The sequence below is a fragment of the Denticeps clupeoides genome, chromosome 12, assembly GCF_900700375.1.
Source record: "Denticeps clupeoides chromosome 12, fDenClu1.1, whole genome shotgun sequence".
In the NCBI taxonomy this organism is placed as follows: domain Eukaryota; kingdom Metazoa; phylum Chordata; class Actinopteri; order Clupeiformes; family Denticipitidae; genus Denticeps; species Denticeps clupeoides.
In genome coordinates, this window is record NC_041718.1 from 20,784,196 (window position 1) to 20,805,708 (window position 21,513).

Below are 21,513 nucleotides of genomic sequence, written 5' to 3' on the forward strand. Positions count from 1 at the left end.
TTTTTTATCTCTGGAGGCGTGTGGGGAGTTGCCACATGAATCTAGGCCAGTCCTCCAGCCTCTGCCTGCCAGTGGATAATGAGACTGAGATCAGAAGGAGAACAAATGTCTCCGTGTGCCAGGCACGGGAAGGTCAGAGGGAGATAATGGAGGGGAAAAAATTAGGAAGAGTGAGATGGATAGCAGAGCGACAGAGAGGAGAGGAGAAGGAATTTCGAATTTCCTGGCCAGAGCCGGCCACCATCTAACCAGAATTATTACCTCTCTACAAGTTTAATTAATCAAGTAACGCTGCAGTTGTAAACATTACTTTCCATTTATCTGACGTGCCTTTTTCCCATGGGGCAACAGTGGGACACGGTGATCGTAAGTGTGGACCTTTACAGGCCGGCTGATTGATAGTCATGTTTGACACCCGCTAGGCTACTAGCGCCATAAAGAGAGATTAAAATGCAGAAGTTGGGGGATTTTTATTGCCACTTCATTGGACCTGAGTAGATTAAAGGGCTAAATGAACTTGGCCTAGACTCGACACAGGGCTGTGGGTGGGGGAAAACAAAATGATCATTCATGCTAGTTTGCATCAAGGGTCCCATCCTGGCCCAAAAGATCATAATCTGGCCCGATGGTGGAAATTTCATGTGTAAAGCAACCTTCTCTCGTCCATGCCAGGACCCCAGTGAACTGCAGGCAGTTAAAGGTCGGCCATTTGTACTGAAAAGGTCCGAGATGCCTTCACAACGGACACCAGCGGGACCCTTTTTCCAAGCCGGCATGTTTAGCAATCTCGCGTTAGGCCACGCTAACATGTTAGCAGCGCTGCTCCGACCGGACATGTCCGCCACCGGAGCGCGAGGTTGACCAGACCGCGGCCAAGGTAACCACTCGGTCCCCGCTGTGGGCCATCAGAACCGAGGCCGCCGGTGCGCCGTTTCCAGGAGACGCTCCGCTCTGTGAGATCCTCTTTCTGTAGCCATGGTAACCAGCCAAGGAGCAGGTGGAGGAAAAAAAGCCTCTCGATTATTTTCAGCTGCTATCCTTCACTGCCGCCGGACTGAAAGAGAGCGGATCCACCGGATTTCTCCAGAAATGGGAGGCATGAACAGGATCGCCGGGGTTTTGCCAATAATGAGTATTGATCGGCTGCTGGCCCAAGAGCACAATGAACTTTGGTGGCCAGCAAAGCAACTGCAAAGGCGTGTGTTTCATAACGTGGGGTCACATTTTCAATCGTCCTATTGTGAATGTTTTAAAACACAAGATTTGATAATGAACCTCCAGACCAAACAAAGCCCAGACAAACCAAACGGCTGCCTCTCGTTCGGGCTGGATGGCGGTGAATCTGCTGTCTTGATCGATGGGGTGCGATGACGTGAGCACAGAACCACACCCTGCTGCCGTCCCTCCTCTAATTGTCCTAATGCCCTTTAAATGGCGTTCGGAAGGATCGGCTCGGAAAGATGGCGACCGCCGCTGCACCGGCGCTGTCAAAGCATGAAGGACTTGGGTTGAGAGGTGTTTCCATGGCAACCCCTCCTCCTCCGCTCCCGCGCTCTGACCCACTGATGCTCGCCGCGCTGTGTGTCAGTGTGTTAGTGTGTGTTAGGAGGATTCCAGTGTAGGCGGCTGGGAGTCGGGAAAGAACTGAAAGGGGGTGGAGACTTGTGCGGGTGGGGTGGGCGTGGAACAGTGGTCTTATTTCTGATGTCTCGTTTCCCTGCACGGCTCGCAGCGTTCCGAAAATCAGTCGCCGGCCCATCGTCTTAATGGCATAAGACAAACATGGAGCCTCAGACTCCAGTCGTGTCATCACCATGGTAACCGCGCAGCCTTTTTGTAAGCGGGACGCGGCTGATCTCCGGCAGGAGAGATGGAGGGTGACGGACCAGAGCGTGCTGACGTGTGTGTAGACATTTCGGCCACAGAATGTAGACTAGATATTAGTACAGCAAAGGGACCTGGTCATTTTATTATTGCAGTTGCTGAGTGTGTGTGTGAGGGTGGGTGTGTGTGTGTAGCTGAGTGTGTTCCATGTATCGACGGGTTCCTTTTGTGTTCTCTGGAGGAAACCAACACATGATAATGACTGTCCAGTTCATAACTAGATTAATAATATGTGTACACTAATGGTGTGTATGTATGTGTGTGTGTTTGTGTATGTATATATATATTGTCATGGCTACTCCAGGTCCAGAGTTCAGACCAGAGTTTCATGTTGGTCTTGTGTAATGTTCCCTGATTGTTATCACCTGTGTATCATTGTATAAAACTATCCTGTTATTGTCTGTTCGCCGTCAGGTCATTGTGTGGTCTGTCCTGTGTACTATGTATTAAACCCCCGTCTCCTGACGTGGGGTCATTGTGTGGTGATGTTTAACTTGAAAGCACGTTGTTAACTTGAAAGCACGTTGTAAGTCGCTCTGGATAAGGGCGTCTGCCAAATGCCGTAAATGTAAATGTAAATGTAAATGTTTCCCCTGTCCTGTGTACTATGTATTAAACCCCCGTCTCCTGATGTGGGGTCATTGTGTGGTGATGTTTCCCCTGTCCTGTGTACTATGTATTAAACCCCCGTCTCCTGACGTGGGGTCATAGTGTGGTGATGTTTCCCCTGTCCTGTGTACTATGTATTAAACCCCCGTCTCCTGACGTGGGGTCATAGTGTGGTGATGTTTCCCCTGTCCTGTGTACTATGTATTAAACCCCCGTCTCCTGACGTGGGGTCATAGTGTGGTGATGTTTCCCCTGTCCTGTGTACTATGTATTAAACCCCCGTCTCCTGACGTGGGGTCATAGTGTGGTGATGTTTCCCCTGTCCTGTGTACTATGTATTAAACCCCCGTCTCCTGACGTGGGGTCATAGTGTGGTGATGTTTCCCCTGTCCTGTGTACTATGTATTAAACCCCCGTCTCCTGATGTGGGGTCATTGTGTGGTGATGTTTCCCCTGTCCTGTGTACTATGTATTAAACCCCCGTCTCCTGATGTGGGGTCATTGTGTGGTGATGTTTCCCCTGTCCTGTGTACTATGTATTAAACCCCCGTCTCCTGACGTGGGGTCATAGTGTGGTGATGTTTCCCCTGTCCTGTGTACTATGTATTAAACCCCCGTCTCCTGACGTGGGGTCATTGTGTCGGGTCGGGCTCTAGACCAGACTATTCTGCAGGAGTGAGAATGTAGTTACAGATATGAAGATACAACTACAGGTGAGCTGAGAAGACCACATGGTCTCCAGCTCGCTCACTTTACGGTGTGTTGGCATCTCGTCGGCCTATAAAAATTGTCCCGCTCTGCCACGTGTCTCTCAGCTGCAGAGGCCAGAAGACATCTGCACGCCCCATGCTGGCCTTCTTCCGCAGGGATTCCAGAAAGGCGGGTCATGGTGGGTCTCGTCATGGCGAGGAGTAGCAGTGCCGCCTGTTTTATTTCAGATAGGCTTGCTGTAGGTGCAGAGGGTTGGGCTTGGCCGGATGAACTGTCATGGAATCTCATCACAGCTGTGAAGCTCGCAGTCTCTGGATGACTCGTCCGGAATGTCGGGGTGTCTGCATGTGATTTAAAGTTCAGGAGGGCCGGGGTCCCACAGCGTGATGACAATCCAGAATGTGGCTGTAAATCAAGCACGGCGTGGTTAATGTTCTGGTTTCCACCATGGCCAAGAGGGCCCATTCATATTCTGTGGCGTGATCTAAATCCCAACGCTGAACAGGGAAATATGGGATTTGATTAGCGACTTTATTAAAGGGAGCTTCAGCCCTCAGAAAAGATAAGTCAGATAAAAAGGTATTTTATGTTAATTAACCTCAATTTAATGGGCCTGAGGGGGTTTAAATGCTAAATGAGGTTTGTTGTTGGCCAAATTAAAAGTGTCTTAAGCATGTGGGTTAAGGTGGCAGTGGTGGCCTAACAGGTAAGGAAGCTGTTGGGGGTTCGAATCCCGAGCCACCAAGGTGCCACTGAGGTACCCTTGATGAAGGTCCCGTCCCCACACACTGCTCCCCGGGCGCCTGTCATGGTGCCCACTGCTCACCAAGGGTGATGGTTAAATACAGAGGACACGTTTCACCGTGTCACCGTGTGCTGTGTAGTGGTATTGGTCCTTCCCGTTGTCATGTACGCCTCCTGCTGGAGGGATCTTGTAACTGCATCACTGCCCAACTGGGTCTAAAACTGTGTTTTAGTCTGTGGTGTTTTTTTTAAAGTGTTTCATGTGCATTCATGTGCCAGCCTTGTAGAGAGGCACACCGGGGTGTCCGGGTTCGCATGCAATCGCAGTAGTACTGGGTGGTTATTACACATGTCTGTGTGTCTGCTTTGAAAAGTTTGCTTTTGGTCTTTTTTTTACATTTTAATGGTAATAAAAGGAAGTCAGATAAAATTCATGAATGCAATGTTTTTGTATTCGACCATCCCTGAGGGAGAAGTACACTCCAGATGGATTTGGCAGAAAGAAAGACACTTCTGGGAAAATGATTGTCGTTTTCAGGAAGATGTGTGTGCGTGTGTGTGTGTGTTTGTGTGCGGTGGCCAGAATGCGGTGGCAAAAATGCATTTGCTGCATTATTCTACATTGTTGTGTGCAAACGTGGTGAAGAATACGAGGGGGCTTCGAATGAAAAATGTGGGTAGTAGCAACCCGGTACCCTCAAACATCACTTGCTTTTTTGAAATGCAATTTATTCTTTAATCCAGGTTTTGGGTGGGAGTACGTGGTTGTGGATTGATTATGTGGTGGGATGGATTGGGGCCACTGTTTATTCACGGCTATGACCGTCGCGGATGCCCGGACCACCCCACGTTCATGCGGGGAGAGTGGGTCTGAAACAGCTTGAAAATGTCTCCGCCGCTCGTGTTTTCTGCGCCGTGACGCGCGAGATGTCACCGTGTTTATCAGAGTTCCAAACAGAGCTCGGGATAAACAGGAAAGCCACCAGATGCGCAGAAGAGGAGGTGCATTCTCAGGTCTCGAGCAACCTGCAGAGCCGTGCAAAAATCGAACTGATTTCCATCTTGATTGATGAAAACCAGTGGTCAGAAGAACTGATGTCCTCTGCACCTTTATCCACGTAGCAAGAAGAGCGCATAATAATGATGTGTGTGCTGCGCCTGCTAACCTTGGCGCAGCAGGACTGGGTGGGGGGATCCACCGCCTGGGCCGCACAGCGAGAGCGGCAGGGAGCGTGGAACGAGGAGATCTTCGTCCAGGGTTCCTCCTTTCATCTGGACCTCATTGAGCAGCTCAGACTGAGCAGATGTGTTCAATGTGTGAAGTACTGACCACTTCAGATTGAATAAAGCTATATTATCAGATGCTGATAATTGATCAAATGAATATTCGGTAACGATCTGCATCATCTGTGATTTTTGAGAGACCAGACCCATTTTCCCCAGCTGCACCCCAGTTTGCACCATATTCTGCATGAATGCTGCATTCTGGTTGGCTGGTAGGTGCATATTGAAGCCATGTGTAGATAACACGGAACAGGGACCTTTTTTTTTATTCTTTCTTCTGTATTTAGTGCGGATCTGACATCTGACCCCTGGTTTAGCCCAAATCCACGTCTGGTCTCGTTTGTCCCGAGTCATAAGCGTGATACGAGAAGTAACGTGGCGTGGGGCGTAGCAGGGGAGACCCGGGTTCGAACCCCGCATGCTGTAAAAGTCCATAAATGGAGCGCTTTTAAAAGAGACCGGAGTCCCCGCCTCGCCGCCGCCACACGCTGGATGAACGGAGGCTCGGCGATGGGCGGACGGCTGTTCCCGCCACACGGCGCGCTTTTCCGCAGGTAAACGCGCCGACTTCCCGCCACACGGCGCGCTTTTCCGCAGGTAAACGCGCCGACTTCCCGCCACACGGCGCGCTTTTCTGCATGCATCTGTGGATATCTGTGGATATCTGTGGATATCTGTGGATGTGCTCGCCTTCTCCTTCATTGTCGGCGTGGGGCGCTGAAGCCGTGTAGGGTGAGTCTGGGTCTGGGATTAAATCAGCACGAAAGACCTCGGATAAGACCTCTTTTATCGTCCAGTTTCATCGGGGACCGTGTTCGTAGCACTAAGTAACTTCGTTTTGTGGGGGTTTTCTGCTTGGAAATGGCCAGCTTCCATTACAGCAGGGTCCTACAGAGCCGGCTGGCCCGTCTGCTCTTCTGCTGATTCATGACTCTCTGGGACATCCTCTGAAGAGCCAGATGAGGTCCACGGTCAAGCTGATGCGAGAAGAAACCCGAACACGGGCTGTTAATTGAGTCGTTTAAATCCAACAAAGGCTCTCTGCCTCTCAGAGGGGAAGTCGGGTGTTTTATGGGGTGACACGTCCAGCGGTTCTGTACGGTCCTGGGCTGGTCTCCTCCCCGCCATCATCTTTCAAACCAAAACATACCTCTCCCCCAGCGTCTGGGCGAATCGGACCAAGGCATAAATCACCCGGCTCGCCTGGAGCGCTGCCACGCCAAACAGGGGTCCAATTCTCACCCGGTGGCCCCGGGGACGTCATTGCAGGCACACTCACGCCTCCAGAAAGATGTCGGAACTCTTATCACGCTGTGTCATTTTGGAAATGTGTCCACGTCGGGTCTGTATGGGTTTCTGGAATTTTTCGTGCTGAGTGGAGACAGATGTGATATGCAGGGGACATGCGATCCTATAGCTGCACTACTTATACTGTAGACATGGAGTAATGTGACTGTAACTCAGGCAACAGGGAGATGAAATGTCCCCAGAAATGTCCCCCAAGCACCAGGACGTCCAAGCTTCTATCATCTATATGGTATTTTAAACGTTTCTTTAACACGCTAGGATTGGCAGATATGACGTAATAACGTATTTTATTCTCCTTTCACACAAACGAATTACGTAATTACTAATGCGCCGTTTACAGAAATTCTGAAATGAAAGCTGGTGCTTTTCATGGCCATTGGTGGCCAGAGGAGAGAGGAACTCTGAAACATCACCTCACCACGGATTACGGAAGAACGTTCAAAGGAGACAATTAGGTTCATCTTTAGAATGCAGATGGCTTCGATTTTATTGTATCTGACAGTGATAAGGGTTATTAATTAATATGTTTTATTACAGAAAATGTGTAATGTACGACCAATATAATGTGTATTCATGAAGAATTTCACCATAAACACCATTTCAGTACAGTTTGATTCTATGGGTGATATAGAAGTTGCCCAGTGCAGACAAACTTTCATCACCAGCAAATCTTTACGACATGATGGAAACGAGATGAGCCGCTGCGTAAATGCTGGTCATGTGACTATTACAAAAAATATCCTGTGATATCGTTAATTTTCTTTGACAAAAACGAGACGTTATTTCCTTTCTGTTTAATGTCATCAGTTTCCTTTGACAAAATTAGACTAAATTATTAATGGATCATTCTGACTAGAGTAAGACTAAAATGGTCAGACTTTTGTCGACTGAAACCCGACTAGACTAAAATGAGTCTGGACGTGAGACTAATAAAGACTAAAATGACAGCTTGACGCCAAGACTGGAGTAAAAATTAAATTTAGACAGGCCGCCAGAAACAGCTATAGTGCAAACTTTCTCCTGGTAGTAGTTTTTGCAGATTGATTGGACAGGAAGGGAGTTGTCCAGTAGTTCTGATTGGATGTGCGGTGATGAAAACCGTGAGAAATGCCATGGTTGGAAGGTGAGATTACATGTGTGTGGAAATTATGTAGTCGAAATATCGCGGGTGGTCGGTCCTTCTTCTGACCTTAAGTGATGAATATTGTGTTTTTGGACGTAAAATGTTTTGTGAAAATGTCCTTGGTGAAAGATGATTCAGGTGACCCACCCCAGTGGTTGTCCTCGTCTACCTGGACAGGGCATCAGGCTGAACGTGGTTGCTCCAGCATGGTTCCTGCATCCGACAGCCCGTGAGAAGTTGGTTGGGTGGTTGCATGCTAACCCACACTTTGTTTGGAGGAGTGCATGTGTGAAACACATGTTAGCGTTTCATGGTGAAGTCCAGTTCAGGCTCAGCGCCAGCATCTTTTCTGACATGCTTGAGAACTTCCTGGCTGGACCCTGTGATGTCCAATGTAAACACGAACCTTCAAGATCCATGTCTTAGTTTTCGGCAGTTTGTAGTCCACGTTGCACCCACTAGGGATTCATAGTTCCCAGTAAATTCCTGCATGTGTCTTTGGAATTCTTTACCCACAATGCAGTGGGCATGGTGCAAGGGGGACTTGGCAGCTGACTGGCATGTCTTCACTCTGGTCCCTCCATAACCTGTGATTAGCCGTCTTGGCCCTCCGGAAAACCGCAGAGTAATTTTGGCCTGACGACGTGCGTGTGGGATTAACGGATGAGGAGCAGCGTCTCCGTCCCACTGGAGCTTTACAGGACGCCGACGTCCAGACTCGAACCCTTCATGTCCTGCTGAAGGTACGAAGGTCTGACCTTCTCGCCCGGGCTCCAGAGCTCGGAAGGATGTCGGGCCTGCAGGCTTCCACAACGTGGCTGGAATATTGATCTTGTAAAGGATAATTGGCCAGATGTCTTTTTTTTTATTTATTATTTCTATATATTTAGTTAGTAAATATTATTTCTCAATATTTCAGAAAGAAACGTGACTGGACTCATTTCTTCATGTGTAGAAAATGATGTACCTGAGAGCCTCCTGGAAATCCACGGCCGCTCCTGCACTCGTGATGAATTTATTCTTCCTGCTGCTCTGACCATGGCGGGTCCCGAGCTGGACGGCTGCTTGCCGCGCCGGTTTCTTCTCGCAGGAGGTCTACTCTGGTGCTTGACGACATGCCTCGGGGGTCCCCGCCGACATTTGGGGGATCAATTAAGCCATTATCGCACGCTTAAAGCTCACATGGAAGCGGTTGCGTTGCTTCACATAAAAGCGCAGTGCCGGCTTCATTTTAAGGTGCGGTTTTTACCACGATAGGACAGATGTCCTATCCTGCTCTATCCTCACCTGCACATGCGCCAGTAAATGTGTGTGTAACTGTGCAGGTGTTGCTTTATGGGAGCGTGTCCTGGGGAGGAGTCAGTCTGAGCTGGGTGGAGTCCTGATGTTGAGAGGAGTGTGTGTGTGTGTGTGTGTGTGGTAACGTTCTCCTTTGTGTTACAGCTGGGATGAGAGCAGCTCCATCAGCAGCGGCCTCAGTGACGGCTCCGACAACCTGAGTTCCGAGGACCTCAACGCAAGCTCCTCCCTCAACTCCCTGCCCACCACGCCCACGGGCTCCAGACGCAACTCGTCAGTCATGGTGAGGGCCACGCCCCAAACAAAACCATACAGCCAATCACAGCTCATGCTTCATTCAGGCTCCTGGCGGTAAAAGTTGAATGAATTCATAAAAGAAAATCAGATTGCAGATTCAGCCTCTTTTTCATGTCTGTCCAGCATGTTTCCTGAGCAGTAGGAGGGAAGTTCAAAGACATAACGTGCAGTAATATGAGTTGCCATGGCCTGGATTTTTACTGCAATCGTCCTGCTCGGCTCATCCTGTGATCATGAGGAAAAATGAACAGCAAGTGGCTCTCTGCTCGGGGTCATGAGCGGCTTTTTTTGGCCAAGGTTGACATGGCCCCCGCTCTGTTTCGCGTTTGTCTGTCCAGTGTCCAGTCTGAAGTGTCCAGGGTGTTCACGACGCTGCCTGACCCATAAATTGAGGACTGTAGGAAACTGAGGACATTTCCTTTCTTCGGGCGCACCGCGGTCCCTCGAACCGCCCCTCGAGCTGTTAAGGTCAGGTGTAGAAGGCTCATCAGATGACACCAGGCGGGTTTACATCCTGCGATGCTGCTTGGGAAGGGGTGATGGTACCAGGTGCCCAGTTAATTCTGCATATCTGAGAAAGAATCGCTCACTCAATGGACGGGGCATTTTGATAACATAAGTTACTTTATTCCCATAACTAGTGGTCAGAGCAATTTATGTAGTACTTGTCATGCTTTACTACTGGGTCGTTCAATATGAAAATGTATGACAAAAGCCATACAAAACCTGCCATGTGATGCACAGGACACAGATAACTAGTCTCACTTGTTAAAACCAGCTTCCACAATACAATTCTGAAAACTCTACAAGCATTCAGACAAAACCAATGCACCAATATTTCAATGTATAGTGGGCGTCAAAACTGTGTAACGCTTCAATAAAATAATGTTTATACAATACCAATACATGCAACTAAAATGACCGAGATGGTGCGATGCACAAGACGTCATGTCCCTGGTCTGATGAGTTTAACTGTGTTGCATCGTATGAATATCTTAATTCAGCCTGATGCACTATTCAATATAACATATTTAAACTGAAAAATGTTACATCGCGAGAGGTAACCGTGCCTCAAATGTCTGCAAAACCTTCAGTTTGTTAAATACATTGAAATTAAATTATGTTCCGCATTATCTGAGAACCCATTTTTTAATACGAGTAAACGTTCAAATATTATTTTTGGTTTAATTTTGGTTTAATTTTCCAGGGAATCGCCCCAATTAAAATGATTGTATTAACTGCTAATCAATTTATGCCTTGGTTACAAGTTGTTTTCCGAGTATTATTTTGCTTTTTGATGGGATGAAGTTGCTGGTGACCGTGGACGGTGGCCTCAGCAGCAGGGTTCAGCCCTGACACGGCACATTTCTGCTCCAGACTGTAACGTCTACCGCAGGAAATTTGAAAATCAATGAAGAGGCGAGCCCCGTGTAACGGAACCCGCTGCACAAACACCTGTTCCACTCTTTCAGGGTTTTTTTTTAACGTGAGGGCCCTGCAGCTCTCCCTCCATCCCATGTGGCCTTTGAAACGAGTAAAGAACTTTTCATTTCCTCTTTGTTTGCTGGAGTGCTGCGACTTTTACAAAGTCCAGAGCCGTTAGCTGAAAAGCAAGAAAAGCTCGTAATAAATCTCCCTCGCTGTCAGCAGCGTGAGTCGTCTGATGTTCAGATATGACTGTCTGATTAAGCTGAGGACCTTTGACCTTTGACCTCTGTGTGGCAGCTCCGTACGGACGCGGAGAAGCGTTCTCTGGTGGAGAGCGGCCTGGCCTGGTACAGCGCGGACGGGAAGTCCGGCCGGAAGTTGGACGCCGCCGACTACGACACGGGCAGCCTGAAGACGGAGTTGTCCAGCCGGTGGAAGAAGTCCCGGCCTCTGGAGGGCTCCAGCCAGGAGAAGGGGGATAGAGGCGAGCTGAGGAAACCTCAAATCCTGGGCCAGCCGGGGGGCTTCAGGAAGGGCCGCAACCCTCCGGTGGGCGTGACCTCGCCCATCACTCACACCTCGCAAAGTGTCCTGAAAGTGGCGGGTAAGAGTCTGTGTCCTTTTGGGGGTATGTTTGTGTCTCTTTTTACTGTCCTTCTGATCCGATATGGTACCTTCTGGAGATATCAACATTCTTTACATTTTTCTCATCAATATTTTTACATGGCCTTAACTTGAAGATGCTTTCAGTCAAAGAGACCAAATGTGAGGGGTTTCGTGCAGAAACTCGTACGTTTGAGGAAGGTATGCAGACCCGTGTTCATCAGCAGGCCTGTGTGTGACCCCGCGAGTTGGGATATGGGGGTCCGCTAGAGTGCAGATCGGACCGCTTCATACCGTTGAAAACACGGCCAAATCTACATCTTCACAGTCTCAACGCAGGCTCCAGGTGACAGTCTGGTGACAGGGCACCAGGAAAATGACAACAGGAAATGACATTTAAAATGCCAGAAACTTGATTGGGGTGTATTTCAGCAAAATACCCTATACCATCCTGGATACTGGGTCACGATTGCTGTAGTAAAGTATAAAAAAATAGGCATTATAGGCATTAAAATGAGTCAAATTTGATTCAGTTATGTGGCCTGGTTTGGTATTAATTGATTTGCTGGCTCATGTTGATGGTGACGATGACATTTTCCTGACAGTGGTGATTACGGGCCACGGTATCTCCATGCTTCACTGTTCTGTGTGTTTTGGCTGCTGTGCCTTCCCCTTATCGGCTGGCGCTGCTGATTTATGCTGGCTTGCGGCGCTCTCCCACGCCGCAGCGTCTTCTCCCGTCTCTCGGCCGGACATCGTCCCGCCGTGACCTCATATTTCAGCACGCCAGACGCTGGTGGTTTGAAAGCATCGGGTTTCACGGCATCCCACTGCACCAGTTCTCACTTTAATCTCATTTAGGGTGATGGGAATTGTATGGAATCATTACGAGTGATAACTAGCTAATTAACTCTCTTGCCTTAAAAATGATTACTTGGTTAATGCCATGTTGTGTAATTAACTAACGAATCAGTTTGATTATAGAGAGCACCAGAGTTTTTATTATGAGTTGTAATTGTAATAAAACGTGCTTTCTGCCTCCCTCTGCAGCGCCGAAGACTGACTGTAAGGCCACGGATAAAGTCAAGTTGTCCGTGAAGACTTCTGGCCTGCAGAGGTCCTGCTCTGACGCCGGTCGAAACCGCGGGGAGCACCGCAAACCCCCCTCGGGTCTGGTGAAGCCCTCAGCTGGGGGGTCCTTCGGCTACAAGAAACCCCCACCGACCATGGGCACCGCCACGGTGATGACAGCAGGGGGCTCCACCATCATCTCCGGCGGCTCGGCCACCGTGGGCAAAGTGCCCAAGACGTCGGGGATCCCTATAAAGCCGGTGTCCGGGGGAGGGGGTCGTAAGAACAGCCTGGACGCCAGCGGTGAGGACGGATTCATGTCCCCCAATGCCCGGAGCAGCATTCAGTACCGCAGCCTGCCCCGCCCGGCCAAATCGAGCGCCATGAGCCTCACCGGCCGCCCGGCGTCTCGCCCCGTCAGCAGCAGCATTGACGCCGGCCTGCTGACCCTCAAGCCGGTTCCTGTGGCCACACCCCCCCTACCCCCCTCCGGCTCTGCGAGGGGGAAGGAGCAGGTCGGCATGAAAGCGGGCGCGCTGAAGTGTGCCAGCCTGGGCCCTGTGAACCAGACGGACCGGGAGAAGGAGAAGGAGCGCGCCAAGGCCAAGGCCGACCTGGAGGGCTGCTGCCTGAAGGCGGACCTGCAGGCGGACTGCGTCGGGGAGGCCGCGGGGAAGATGCGGAGGCTGAGCTCCAGCAAGTATCCGGAGTTGTCCTCGCCCACGACGCCGAGGTAGGAACAGCGGTGCCCTTCCTGCTCTGCACGTACTCTGTCCATCGTAGAGTGCTAGTTCTAAAAAGTTTGGGCTCATTTACATTTACATTTACAGCATTTATCAGACGCCCTTATCCAGAGCGACTTACAATCAGTAGTTACAGGGACAGTCCCCCCTGGAGCAATTTAGGGTTAAGTGTCTTGCTCAGGGACACGATGGTAGTAAGTGGGGTTTGAACCTGGGTCTTCTGGTTCATAGGCGAGTGTGTTACCCACTAGGCTACTACCACCCACAGCTCAATTTCTATCATTTTAGTCTGGTCAGGTTAAGGGGCAGCGGGGGTCTAGCGGTTAAGGAAGCGGTTCGAATCCGAGCTGCCAAGGTTCCACTGTGGTGCCACTGAGCAAAGCACCGTCCCCACACACTGCTCCCCGGGCGCCTGTCATGGCTGCCCACTGCTCACTCAGGGTGATGGGTTAAATGCAGAGGACAGATTTCACTGTGTGCACCGTGTGCTGTGCTGCTGTGTATCACAATGACAATCACTTCACTTTCATGAGAGAGATGTGAAAATGGATGCTGAGGAGGGGAAATGGAGGCTACGGATTAGTAGTCGTAGTGCAGTTCTAAATTAAGTTACTACAGTGGTAATGGCCTAGCGGGTAACACACTCGCCTATGAACCAGGTTCGAACCCCACTTACTACCATCGTGTCCCTGAGCAAGACACTTAACCCTGAGTGTCTCCAGGGGGGGACTGTCCCTGTAACTACTAATTGTAAGTCGCTCTGGATAAGGGCGTATGGTAAATGCCGTAAATGGGTATTAATTATATGAATTTTTCTTATAATTCATTATGTGAATGTTTTGCGAGCGTTGTCCAGCACCACTCTGATTTTGCATGTATGGACAGCGGAGCTGCCACCTGTCACCACACTGTCCCCTCCCTGTCTGAGAGCCCATGTCTCATTCGTAGGCTGCTGAGCAGCAAGTCCCTGGGGAGGCCGCCGAGTCTGGCGCACCTGGACAAGCTCAACTGTAACAGCCTGGACTCCTGCATCACCGTCCACGACCTGCCACCCAAGATCCCCCCCTACTCCAAACTGCAGGACCTGGCCGCCTCCTCTCATCCTTCCCCCCGCCTGACACCCAGCCCCGCCCCGGTGCTGCACATCGACTCCCCCAGCTGCTTCTCGGGCCAGGCCCTGAGCCTCAGCAGCTCGCCCCTGCTCTACCCCAAGATGTCTGCGCTGCACCGCAGCATGGAGTCCCTGCCCCTGCACATGAGCGTGTCCCCCTGCAGCACCCTGGAGGCTCCGCAGCGCGAGGACGGCAGAGGGACCGGGACCTGGGGCGCCAGCAGCCGTGCTGTGGTCACCCTGCCTGACAGGTGAGACTCCGGCCGCCCCCTCCTGGACAGGCCAGGATAATGCAGGACACTAGTACAAGTCTTCTCAAATATATACACACACACACACACACACACACACAGTACAGGCCTGTGGTTTGGACACATCTTCTCATTCAATGTGGTTTCTTTATTTTCATGAGGCATCAAAACTATGAATGAAACCGTGTGGATTTATGTACTTAACAAAAAGTGGAGACCTGGCCTCCACAGTCACCGGACCTGAACCCAATCCAGGTGGTTTGGGGTGAACTGGACCAACAAGTGCTAAACACCTCTGGGAACTCCTTCAAGACTGTTGGAGAAGCATTTCAGGTGACGACCTCTTGAAGCTCATCGAGAGAATGCCAAGAGTGTGCAAAGCAGTAACCAGAGCAAAGAAACTAGAATATAAAACATGTTTTCACTTATTTCACTTATTTTGTTAAGTACATAACTCCACATGTGTTCATTCATAGTTTTGATGCCTTCAGTGAGAATCTACCAACGTAAATGGTCATGAAAATAATGAAAACACGTTGAATGAGAAGATGTCCAGACTTTTGACCTGTACTGTATATATAAATGTGACATAAATATGCCATATAGGCTTGACGTAAACTATGCAAATAGTATACAGACTTGAAAAGGTACAAACTTGTATGTAGCTCAAGAAGTTCAGTATCTTTATTAGAATATAACCTAAAAACAGGGAAAAGTATCATTTCTACGCTCAATACTTTGGGCTTAATGGCTGTTGTCCACCAAGCTAGTGCGGTGTGAGTGCGCTGTAAACATACTGGACCAGGACTTTACCAACATTTTTACAGTTAATTCTCTTGTTCTCTTGTAATTTTTTTTCCAGTTTGCAAACAGACAGGAACACTCTGCCCAAGAAAGGACTGAGGTGTGGCCCCAAAACTGCACAGTTACACTCATGTTACGAAACTTGCTGATCTCCTTCTAATCTCTGCAGCTTCGACATACTTAGATTTTGCATTGCGATCCATCTCCTTTAAGTCCTCCAATCTTAAAGAGCAGTGTGTTTTTTTTAGGATGTGCTTCTGAATATTGCTGAGCTGGTTGCTTTCGTGGATATTTTTTGTAAACGTCAAATTTGGTTCTGATCTGGTTCTCTACAGTCGGTATGACTCCGGACCGCCAGGGTCTGAGGGGAAGGAGAGACGTCATTCCCACAACGTTGTCAGCTTGACCGAGTCGGAGAGTCCCCCACAGCTGCCCTCCCCCACCCACCTATTGCAGCCATTCCCTGGCAAAGCTCCGCCCACCAACGTGGGTGGGTATCTGCCGGACCGCTCCTCATTTAATACCTTCTGTATGCATGAGCTGCATCCGCACATTCGTGTATGTGTACTTATAGTAGCGTGACTTCATCTGAGTTTCGTTTCACGTGTAGTGGCTCCTATAACGAGTGTGGGCGGGGCCCAGCGGATAACACGCTCAAATAGCATCCCGGCCAATGACTCTGGCTACGAGCTTTACGGCTCCTCCCCCCTGGGCAGCTCCGTCTCATTGGCTGATCGACCGAAGAGCATGATGCGGTCTGGGTCGTTCCGAGACCATGGGGACGATGGTGAGGCTGATCTCCTGCTTCCAGGTCTGTGTTGGAGGTTTCGTTCAGGTTCTCTAAAAGCAGGTACTTTTCTTTCTCTTTTTTCCAGTCCATGGCTCAGTCCTCTCCCTGGCTTCCAACGCCTCATCCAACTATTCATCGGTAAGGTTTCCCTGTGGACAGGACGGACGAATCCTCATTAAAATGTGTACTTCTGATCTCTGCTCTCCAAAACAAAAAACCTGCTAATAATTGTGGCTGAAGTCAGGAAACTCGTTCTTCTTCTGCACAGTGGCTGATGGGAAATCTGGGAGGAGCTAGGCAGGATGGAATGATTTCTCTGTAGTTCTACTTGATGATCCACGATGAAGCCTAGGGGCTGAGTCTTACCAAAAGAACAAACAGGTCACATGACCTGGGCTGCTCACGGTCCCGGCTCCCAAACTAACACCCTCTCTTACCCCGTCTGCTCTCTCCCTTCTTTATTTTTCCTCTGGCGTTCGCAGACGGAAGAGAGGATGCAGGGCGAGGTACGTCTGTCTTTTCTCTCCTTCACTGACCTGCTCCATGCCCTCCTCCAGCTAACCGGGTCGCTTCTATTCACCCGTTCATCCGTCTCCCTTCGTACTCCGCGGAAATGAGGCCCGGATATAAGATCCAGCGATGGCTTCTGTGAGCAGAAAGTCCCGCGTTCTCACGACGTCTCGTGTTTCTGCCCCTCCGCAGCAAATCCGCAAGCTTCGGCGCGAGCTGGAGTTCTCTCAGGAGAAGGTGGCCTGCCTGACCACCCAGCTGTCGGAAAACGTGAGTTCGCCCGCTGCCCGTCATCTGCTGCCCTGTCCTGCTTTATTACCACACTATCATGGGACAGAGAGGTACGCCACACGCCACTCTTTTTAGCATCCGACCTTGTTACAGCCATGCGGTCGCAGGGCGTGGCTCACAGAACGTTTCGTTTTAACCTCACAAATGGACCGGTTCAAACTGCCACTAATCGGCTGTCCCCATGGCGCGGTGACAGCAGGCCTGGGATCAGCTCAGAAACAGACCCTAAATCTGGGCGTGACTGTGATTTAGTGAAGTGAGGTGATTGTCACTTGTGACACACAGCAGCACAGCACAAGGTGCACACAGTGAAATGAACCCACGGGGGATGAACCCGCGACCTTGGCGTCCTTGCCAAGTTAACCCCGTGACCTTGGTGATGATGAAGGTTTAAGCCGGGCCTGTGGATTGCAGGTGTCTGAGCTTGTGTAAAATGGGCCTGCGTAGGTATGAGTATGTTAGTACACAGTGTGTTGTACCTGTGTGTGTGTGTGTGTTTGAAAGTATGTGAAAGTGTACTAGTATGTGTGTGTGTGTGGTTGTGTGTGTGAGTAAGCTCCGCCCTAATGCCACTGTCCCTCTCTCCCTCGCTGGACACTCGCTGTCTCCCGCCGTGGCCCTGTGGGTGGAGCAGATGGGCCAGGTTTGTAGGACTGTGACTTCCAGCCCCGCCCGTCGCTGTGTGCATGAGTCTGACCCCGCCCCCTTCTCCCGCAGGCCAGCCCGTCGCACACTGATGATGTCACTGACTTGAGCGGACCCACATTTTCTTGTTTTGCCGTGTCCTCTGTGCCTCTTGTCACTCTTCTGACAGGCTGTTAGAAGCTTCTGGAACCTGTTTGACGATATCAGTGTGCTGATATCTGTGGCTGTGTTTTGGATGTGAGCTGTAGCACACACACACACACACACACACACAACAACGGCTCTGGCTCCGGTAAAAATGTACATGTGCAGGTGTGTGATGCTGTGGCATGTCATACTGTGGAATTTGTCCGTGATTGTGTATATTTATATATATACACACACACTCACACACACACACACACTAGCAGTGGCGGGACAGGACACAAACACACACACCTGGTCTCTTTCAGGGTGTTCTCTGCTCACGTCATTCTCCATCTCACCCCTTCTGCCCCGCCCCTCTCCCGGTCGCAGTGGAGGGACGTGTGTGTTCGGTGTTTTCATCGCCGTGCTGTCAGCCCCTCGTCACCTTGCCTCTGTGTGTGTGTGTGTGTGTGTGTGTTTTCAGGCTAACCTAGTTGCAGCGTTCGAACAGAGTCTGGCCCTGATGACCTCGCGACTGCAGAGTTTGTCAGTCAGCTCAGACCAGAAGGTGCGCTTCGATGTGCAGGACCCGGAAGTGTTTGTACAGCGCGAGCGACTTCAGGGGACGTTGAATATGTATGTCTGTCCCTGTAGGACACCGAGCTGCTGGACCTGAGGGAGACCATCGATATTCTGAAGACCAAAAACACTGAAGCCCAGGCCATCATTCAGGGAGCACTCAACAACCCCGAGACCACGCCCAAAGGTGCTAGACCAGGGCTGGACCAGGAAACGTATTCATGAAAATCATATAAAGTAATCGCATGAAGTTGACAGCTGATTGGTTATTTCTCTCAGAGCTCCAGATCAACCGTCAGAACTCGTCTGAGAGCATCTCCAGCCTAAACAGCATCACCAGCCACTCCAGCGTGGGCAGCCTGAAGGAGCAGGATGCCAAGAAGAAGAAGAAGAAGAGCTGGGTGCGAACACAATACTCTTTACGCTATGCTCATGTTTTCGTGTTTTACGTATTAATTGCGATTAATCGACTGGCAGCACTGAATTACGGTATTTTGGTGATCAGTCCTTTTCAAGCTAATGCAGACTAATACTCAGTTTTTATAATGAATCTGCATATAGATGAACATGCATAGACACACATGTTCATATACACACACTGTAACATCTGCACACACACACACGCCCACCCACATGCCCGTGGTTTCCATGCGGAGCCTCCGGCAGACCCCGTTACCGCAGTCGTGAGTTAGAAAGCCACGCGAAGCTCCGACTTCTGACGTGGAGTATGACTCTCCTCTCTCTCTCCCTCGCTTCCCTCCCTGCCCTCTTCCTGCTCTCTCAGGTCTACGAGGTGAGTGGAAACCATCTCCACCTTCCACCACCCTCCTCATGAGCCTTCCAGCAGAGAAACAATCTCTATTCTCCACATATGTATATGTGTGAGGCATGTAAATTGGATTTGACTTGTTTTCTCTGCTGCAAGACCACGCCCCCCCACCCTGACCACGCCTTCCCACGAGTCATACTCGCTTCATTCATCATGTGACGTGACACGGCTCCGTTTCCCGAACGTCTTTATGGATGAAAGAATATCCCGTTTAATCGCTGCAGACATTTGAAAAGGCCTCTGAAGCCATAAATCAGAAGTTCGCGGTGACATCACCGCTCCCCCGCGTTTACACACGGCGAGACGCAGATGGATGTGGTTCACACTCTTCATCATTTCACAACAAGATAAAATCATGGCTTCTCCGCGGTGTTTGTAGAAAGTAACCAAATTCACCTTTCATGATCAAGGTCGTGGGAAATCCGGCAGATTTGAGTCTTTCCAGGAAATTGGTAGAAACATGAAAACCCTGCGCATGTCATTTACACACCGCAGTGAAAAGACAGCGTGCAGCAGGCACGCAGATGTCTTCTCAGAGCAGGAATGCATCTTCTCCTCGGTTTATGTGGTGGAAGGACAGAGCCCGGAGCCGCTTGTGGCTCCTGGGTCATCGGCTGAGGTTAAAACGTGGTGCGGCCATGCTCGGTCATTGTCATCATTACCCTGTGGCAGTGAAGGTGTCCTATCTTCACCCATTTCCATGCTTTTCCATCGAGTATCTCCGTCAAGCATAAATCCATGGTTGCTAATAATGATTACCCAGGTCAATTTAAATGCTGATTTCTGTCAACTTTTTGAATTCAGAGTAGTAATATTACACAGGAACAATCATAGTGAGGAACAGGCCTCGGTGCAGATTCCAGGCTGGGATAAACTTTTTTTTTTTTTTTTTTTGCTTGTTTTTGACTATAAATCCTGTTTGACGATATCAGCGATAATATCTGTGGATGTGGATGTGATGTACATACACTGTACTCACAAAAATGCTTTTCAAATGCTGCTGTTGTGGATCTTCTATGGAATATCAGTGCTGATATCACCTGATATCTACAAGCATCCTTGTTTAAATTCACGGTGCTGTTGGTTCTCCCGTGTCTCTGTGAAGCTGAGAAGTTCCTTCAACAAGGCCTTCAGCAAGAAGGGCTCCAAGCTCTCCGCCTCCTACGCCGACATCGAGGAAATCGCCACGCCAGACTCCTCCGTCCCGTCCTCGCCGAAGCTGCACCACGATTCGGACGAACCCCTGACCTCGCTGAAGACGCCCGCCTCTGAGTTGTCTTCTTGGTGAGAGGAGCAGCTCCATCATTTTAACTTCACATCCACAGATGTGGAGCCAGAAGTCGCACTCGTGCTGAACCCTGACACCTGCATGCGTGTTTGTCTGTGGTCCTCCTGCAGCCTCGCCCAGGGCGCTGAGGGGCCCGACAGCGACGAGAAGGTGGTGTCGGAGCTGCGCTCGGAACTCTGGGAAAAGGAGAGGAAGCTGACCGACATTCGGCTGGAGGCCCTGAGCTCCGCCCACCAGCTGGAGCAGCTGCAGGAGACCCTGACCAACATGCAGGCGTGTGACACGAAATGAATGAAAAAATGTCCTTTGATCATAAAGACAGATGTGATGTTTCCTCATGGTGTCGGTAATAACAGCAGAGTTGTTTAATTTCAGCAATAATGGTGACTTGGTTCATGTAGTTCATATCCCTAATATTTCTGAGCAACATTGTTCAGCAGAAGCTGGTCAGCTGTCTGATAAACTTCCTAGTCAGGTCAGACAATGCTGAGATCTCTCCTCACCTCTCCTGCAGATGACTGTGGAGAACCTGAAGGCCGAGAACGACCAGCTGAAGACAAGCGGCCCCTCCTCCCGTCCCACAAGCTCCACCTCCCAGTCGTCAGGGCTCACCTCGTTGGCCAGCTTGTCGCCACGGCAGTCAGTGTCCATGTCCAAAACTCTGAGCGTGGGCGAGGGGAGTGGCTCAGGTGAGGTGCAGGATTCTAACACGGCTTCATTTTTAGCATTTTGAATTAGAGGAACATATTTACAGCAGGCGTGAACCTTCACTGGTGTCTCAATTCGATTAGATTGCGAATATAAATGCACTGATTATCGATGCATCTAATACATTTTTCTTCATTACTTCACATTATGTTTAAAATACGTCACTGAGATGAGAGTTAAGGCCTCGTTCACACGGATGTCTGAACCAGCCGTTTTTCAGGTCGTGTCGTGTCCTTCTTTGGAACTGGGATGATCTATGGTCACTACCGTAATTTCAACACTTCTAGTATCTTCTGCTGCACCACTGTCTCCTGCTGTCTCCTCCCTCATACGCTACTTCCTCCCCAGGCGACGTGCAGCAGGCGGAGGGGACGGTCCTGCCGCCTCAGAAGGATGACAGCAGCATCAGGGTGGTGGTGCGTGTCCCAGACCAACATATCTTCCGAGAGGTGAGCACGACCTGTCCCCTGTTCAGAA

At 50.0% G+C, this 21,513-nt stretch overlaps 1 protein-coding gene across 2 annotated transcripts in view; it reads left to right on the plus strand.

Moving 5' to 3' along the window:
- The window catches only part of nav1b (neuron navigator 1b), a 39,783-nt gene that overhangs the window by 10,443 nt on the left and 7,827 nt on the right, over positions 1 to 21,513 (plus strand). Inside the window, exons 4-21 of one of the 2 annotated variants that reach the window (XM_028997439.1) lie at positions 9,107 to 9,245; positions 10,985 to 11,291; positions 12,341 to 13,094; positions 14,053 to 14,466; positions 15,329 to 15,370; positions 15,606 to 15,760; positions 15,881 to 16,057; positions 16,146 to 16,198; positions 16,543 to 16,566; positions 16,763 to 16,840; positions 17,496 to 17,504; positions 18,117 to 18,200; positions 18,287 to 18,398; positions 18,491 to 18,612; positions 20,146 to 20,324; positions 20,439 to 20,601; positions 20,843 to 21,017; positions 21,385 to 21,485. In XM_028997439.1, coding sequence (XP_028853272.1) covers positions 9,107 to 9,245; positions 10,985 to 11,291; positions 12,341 to 13,094; positions 14,053 to 14,466; positions 15,329 to 15,370; positions 15,606 to 15,760; positions 15,881 to 16,057; positions 16,146 to 16,198; positions 16,543 to 16,566; positions 16,763 to 16,840; positions 17,496 to 17,504; positions 18,117 to 18,200; positions 18,287 to 18,398; positions 18,491 to 18,612; positions 20,146 to 20,324; positions 20,439 to 20,601; positions 20,843 to 21,017; positions 21,385 to 21,485 — 3,088 coding nt within the window. The remainder of the gene's footprint in view (positions 1 to 9,106; positions 9,246 to 10,984; positions 11,292 to 12,340; positions 13,095 to 14,052; positions 14,467 to 15,328; positions 15,371 to 15,605; positions 15,761 to 15,880; positions 16,058 to 16,145; positions 16,199 to 16,542; positions 16,567 to 16,762; positions 16,841 to 17,495; positions 17,505 to 18,116; positions 18,201 to 18,286; positions 18,399 to 18,490; positions 18,613 to 20,145; positions 20,325 to 20,438; positions 20,602 to 20,842; positions 21,018 to 21,384; positions 21,486 to 21,513) is intronic. The other variant, XM_028997440.1, reaches the window with a different exon arrangement.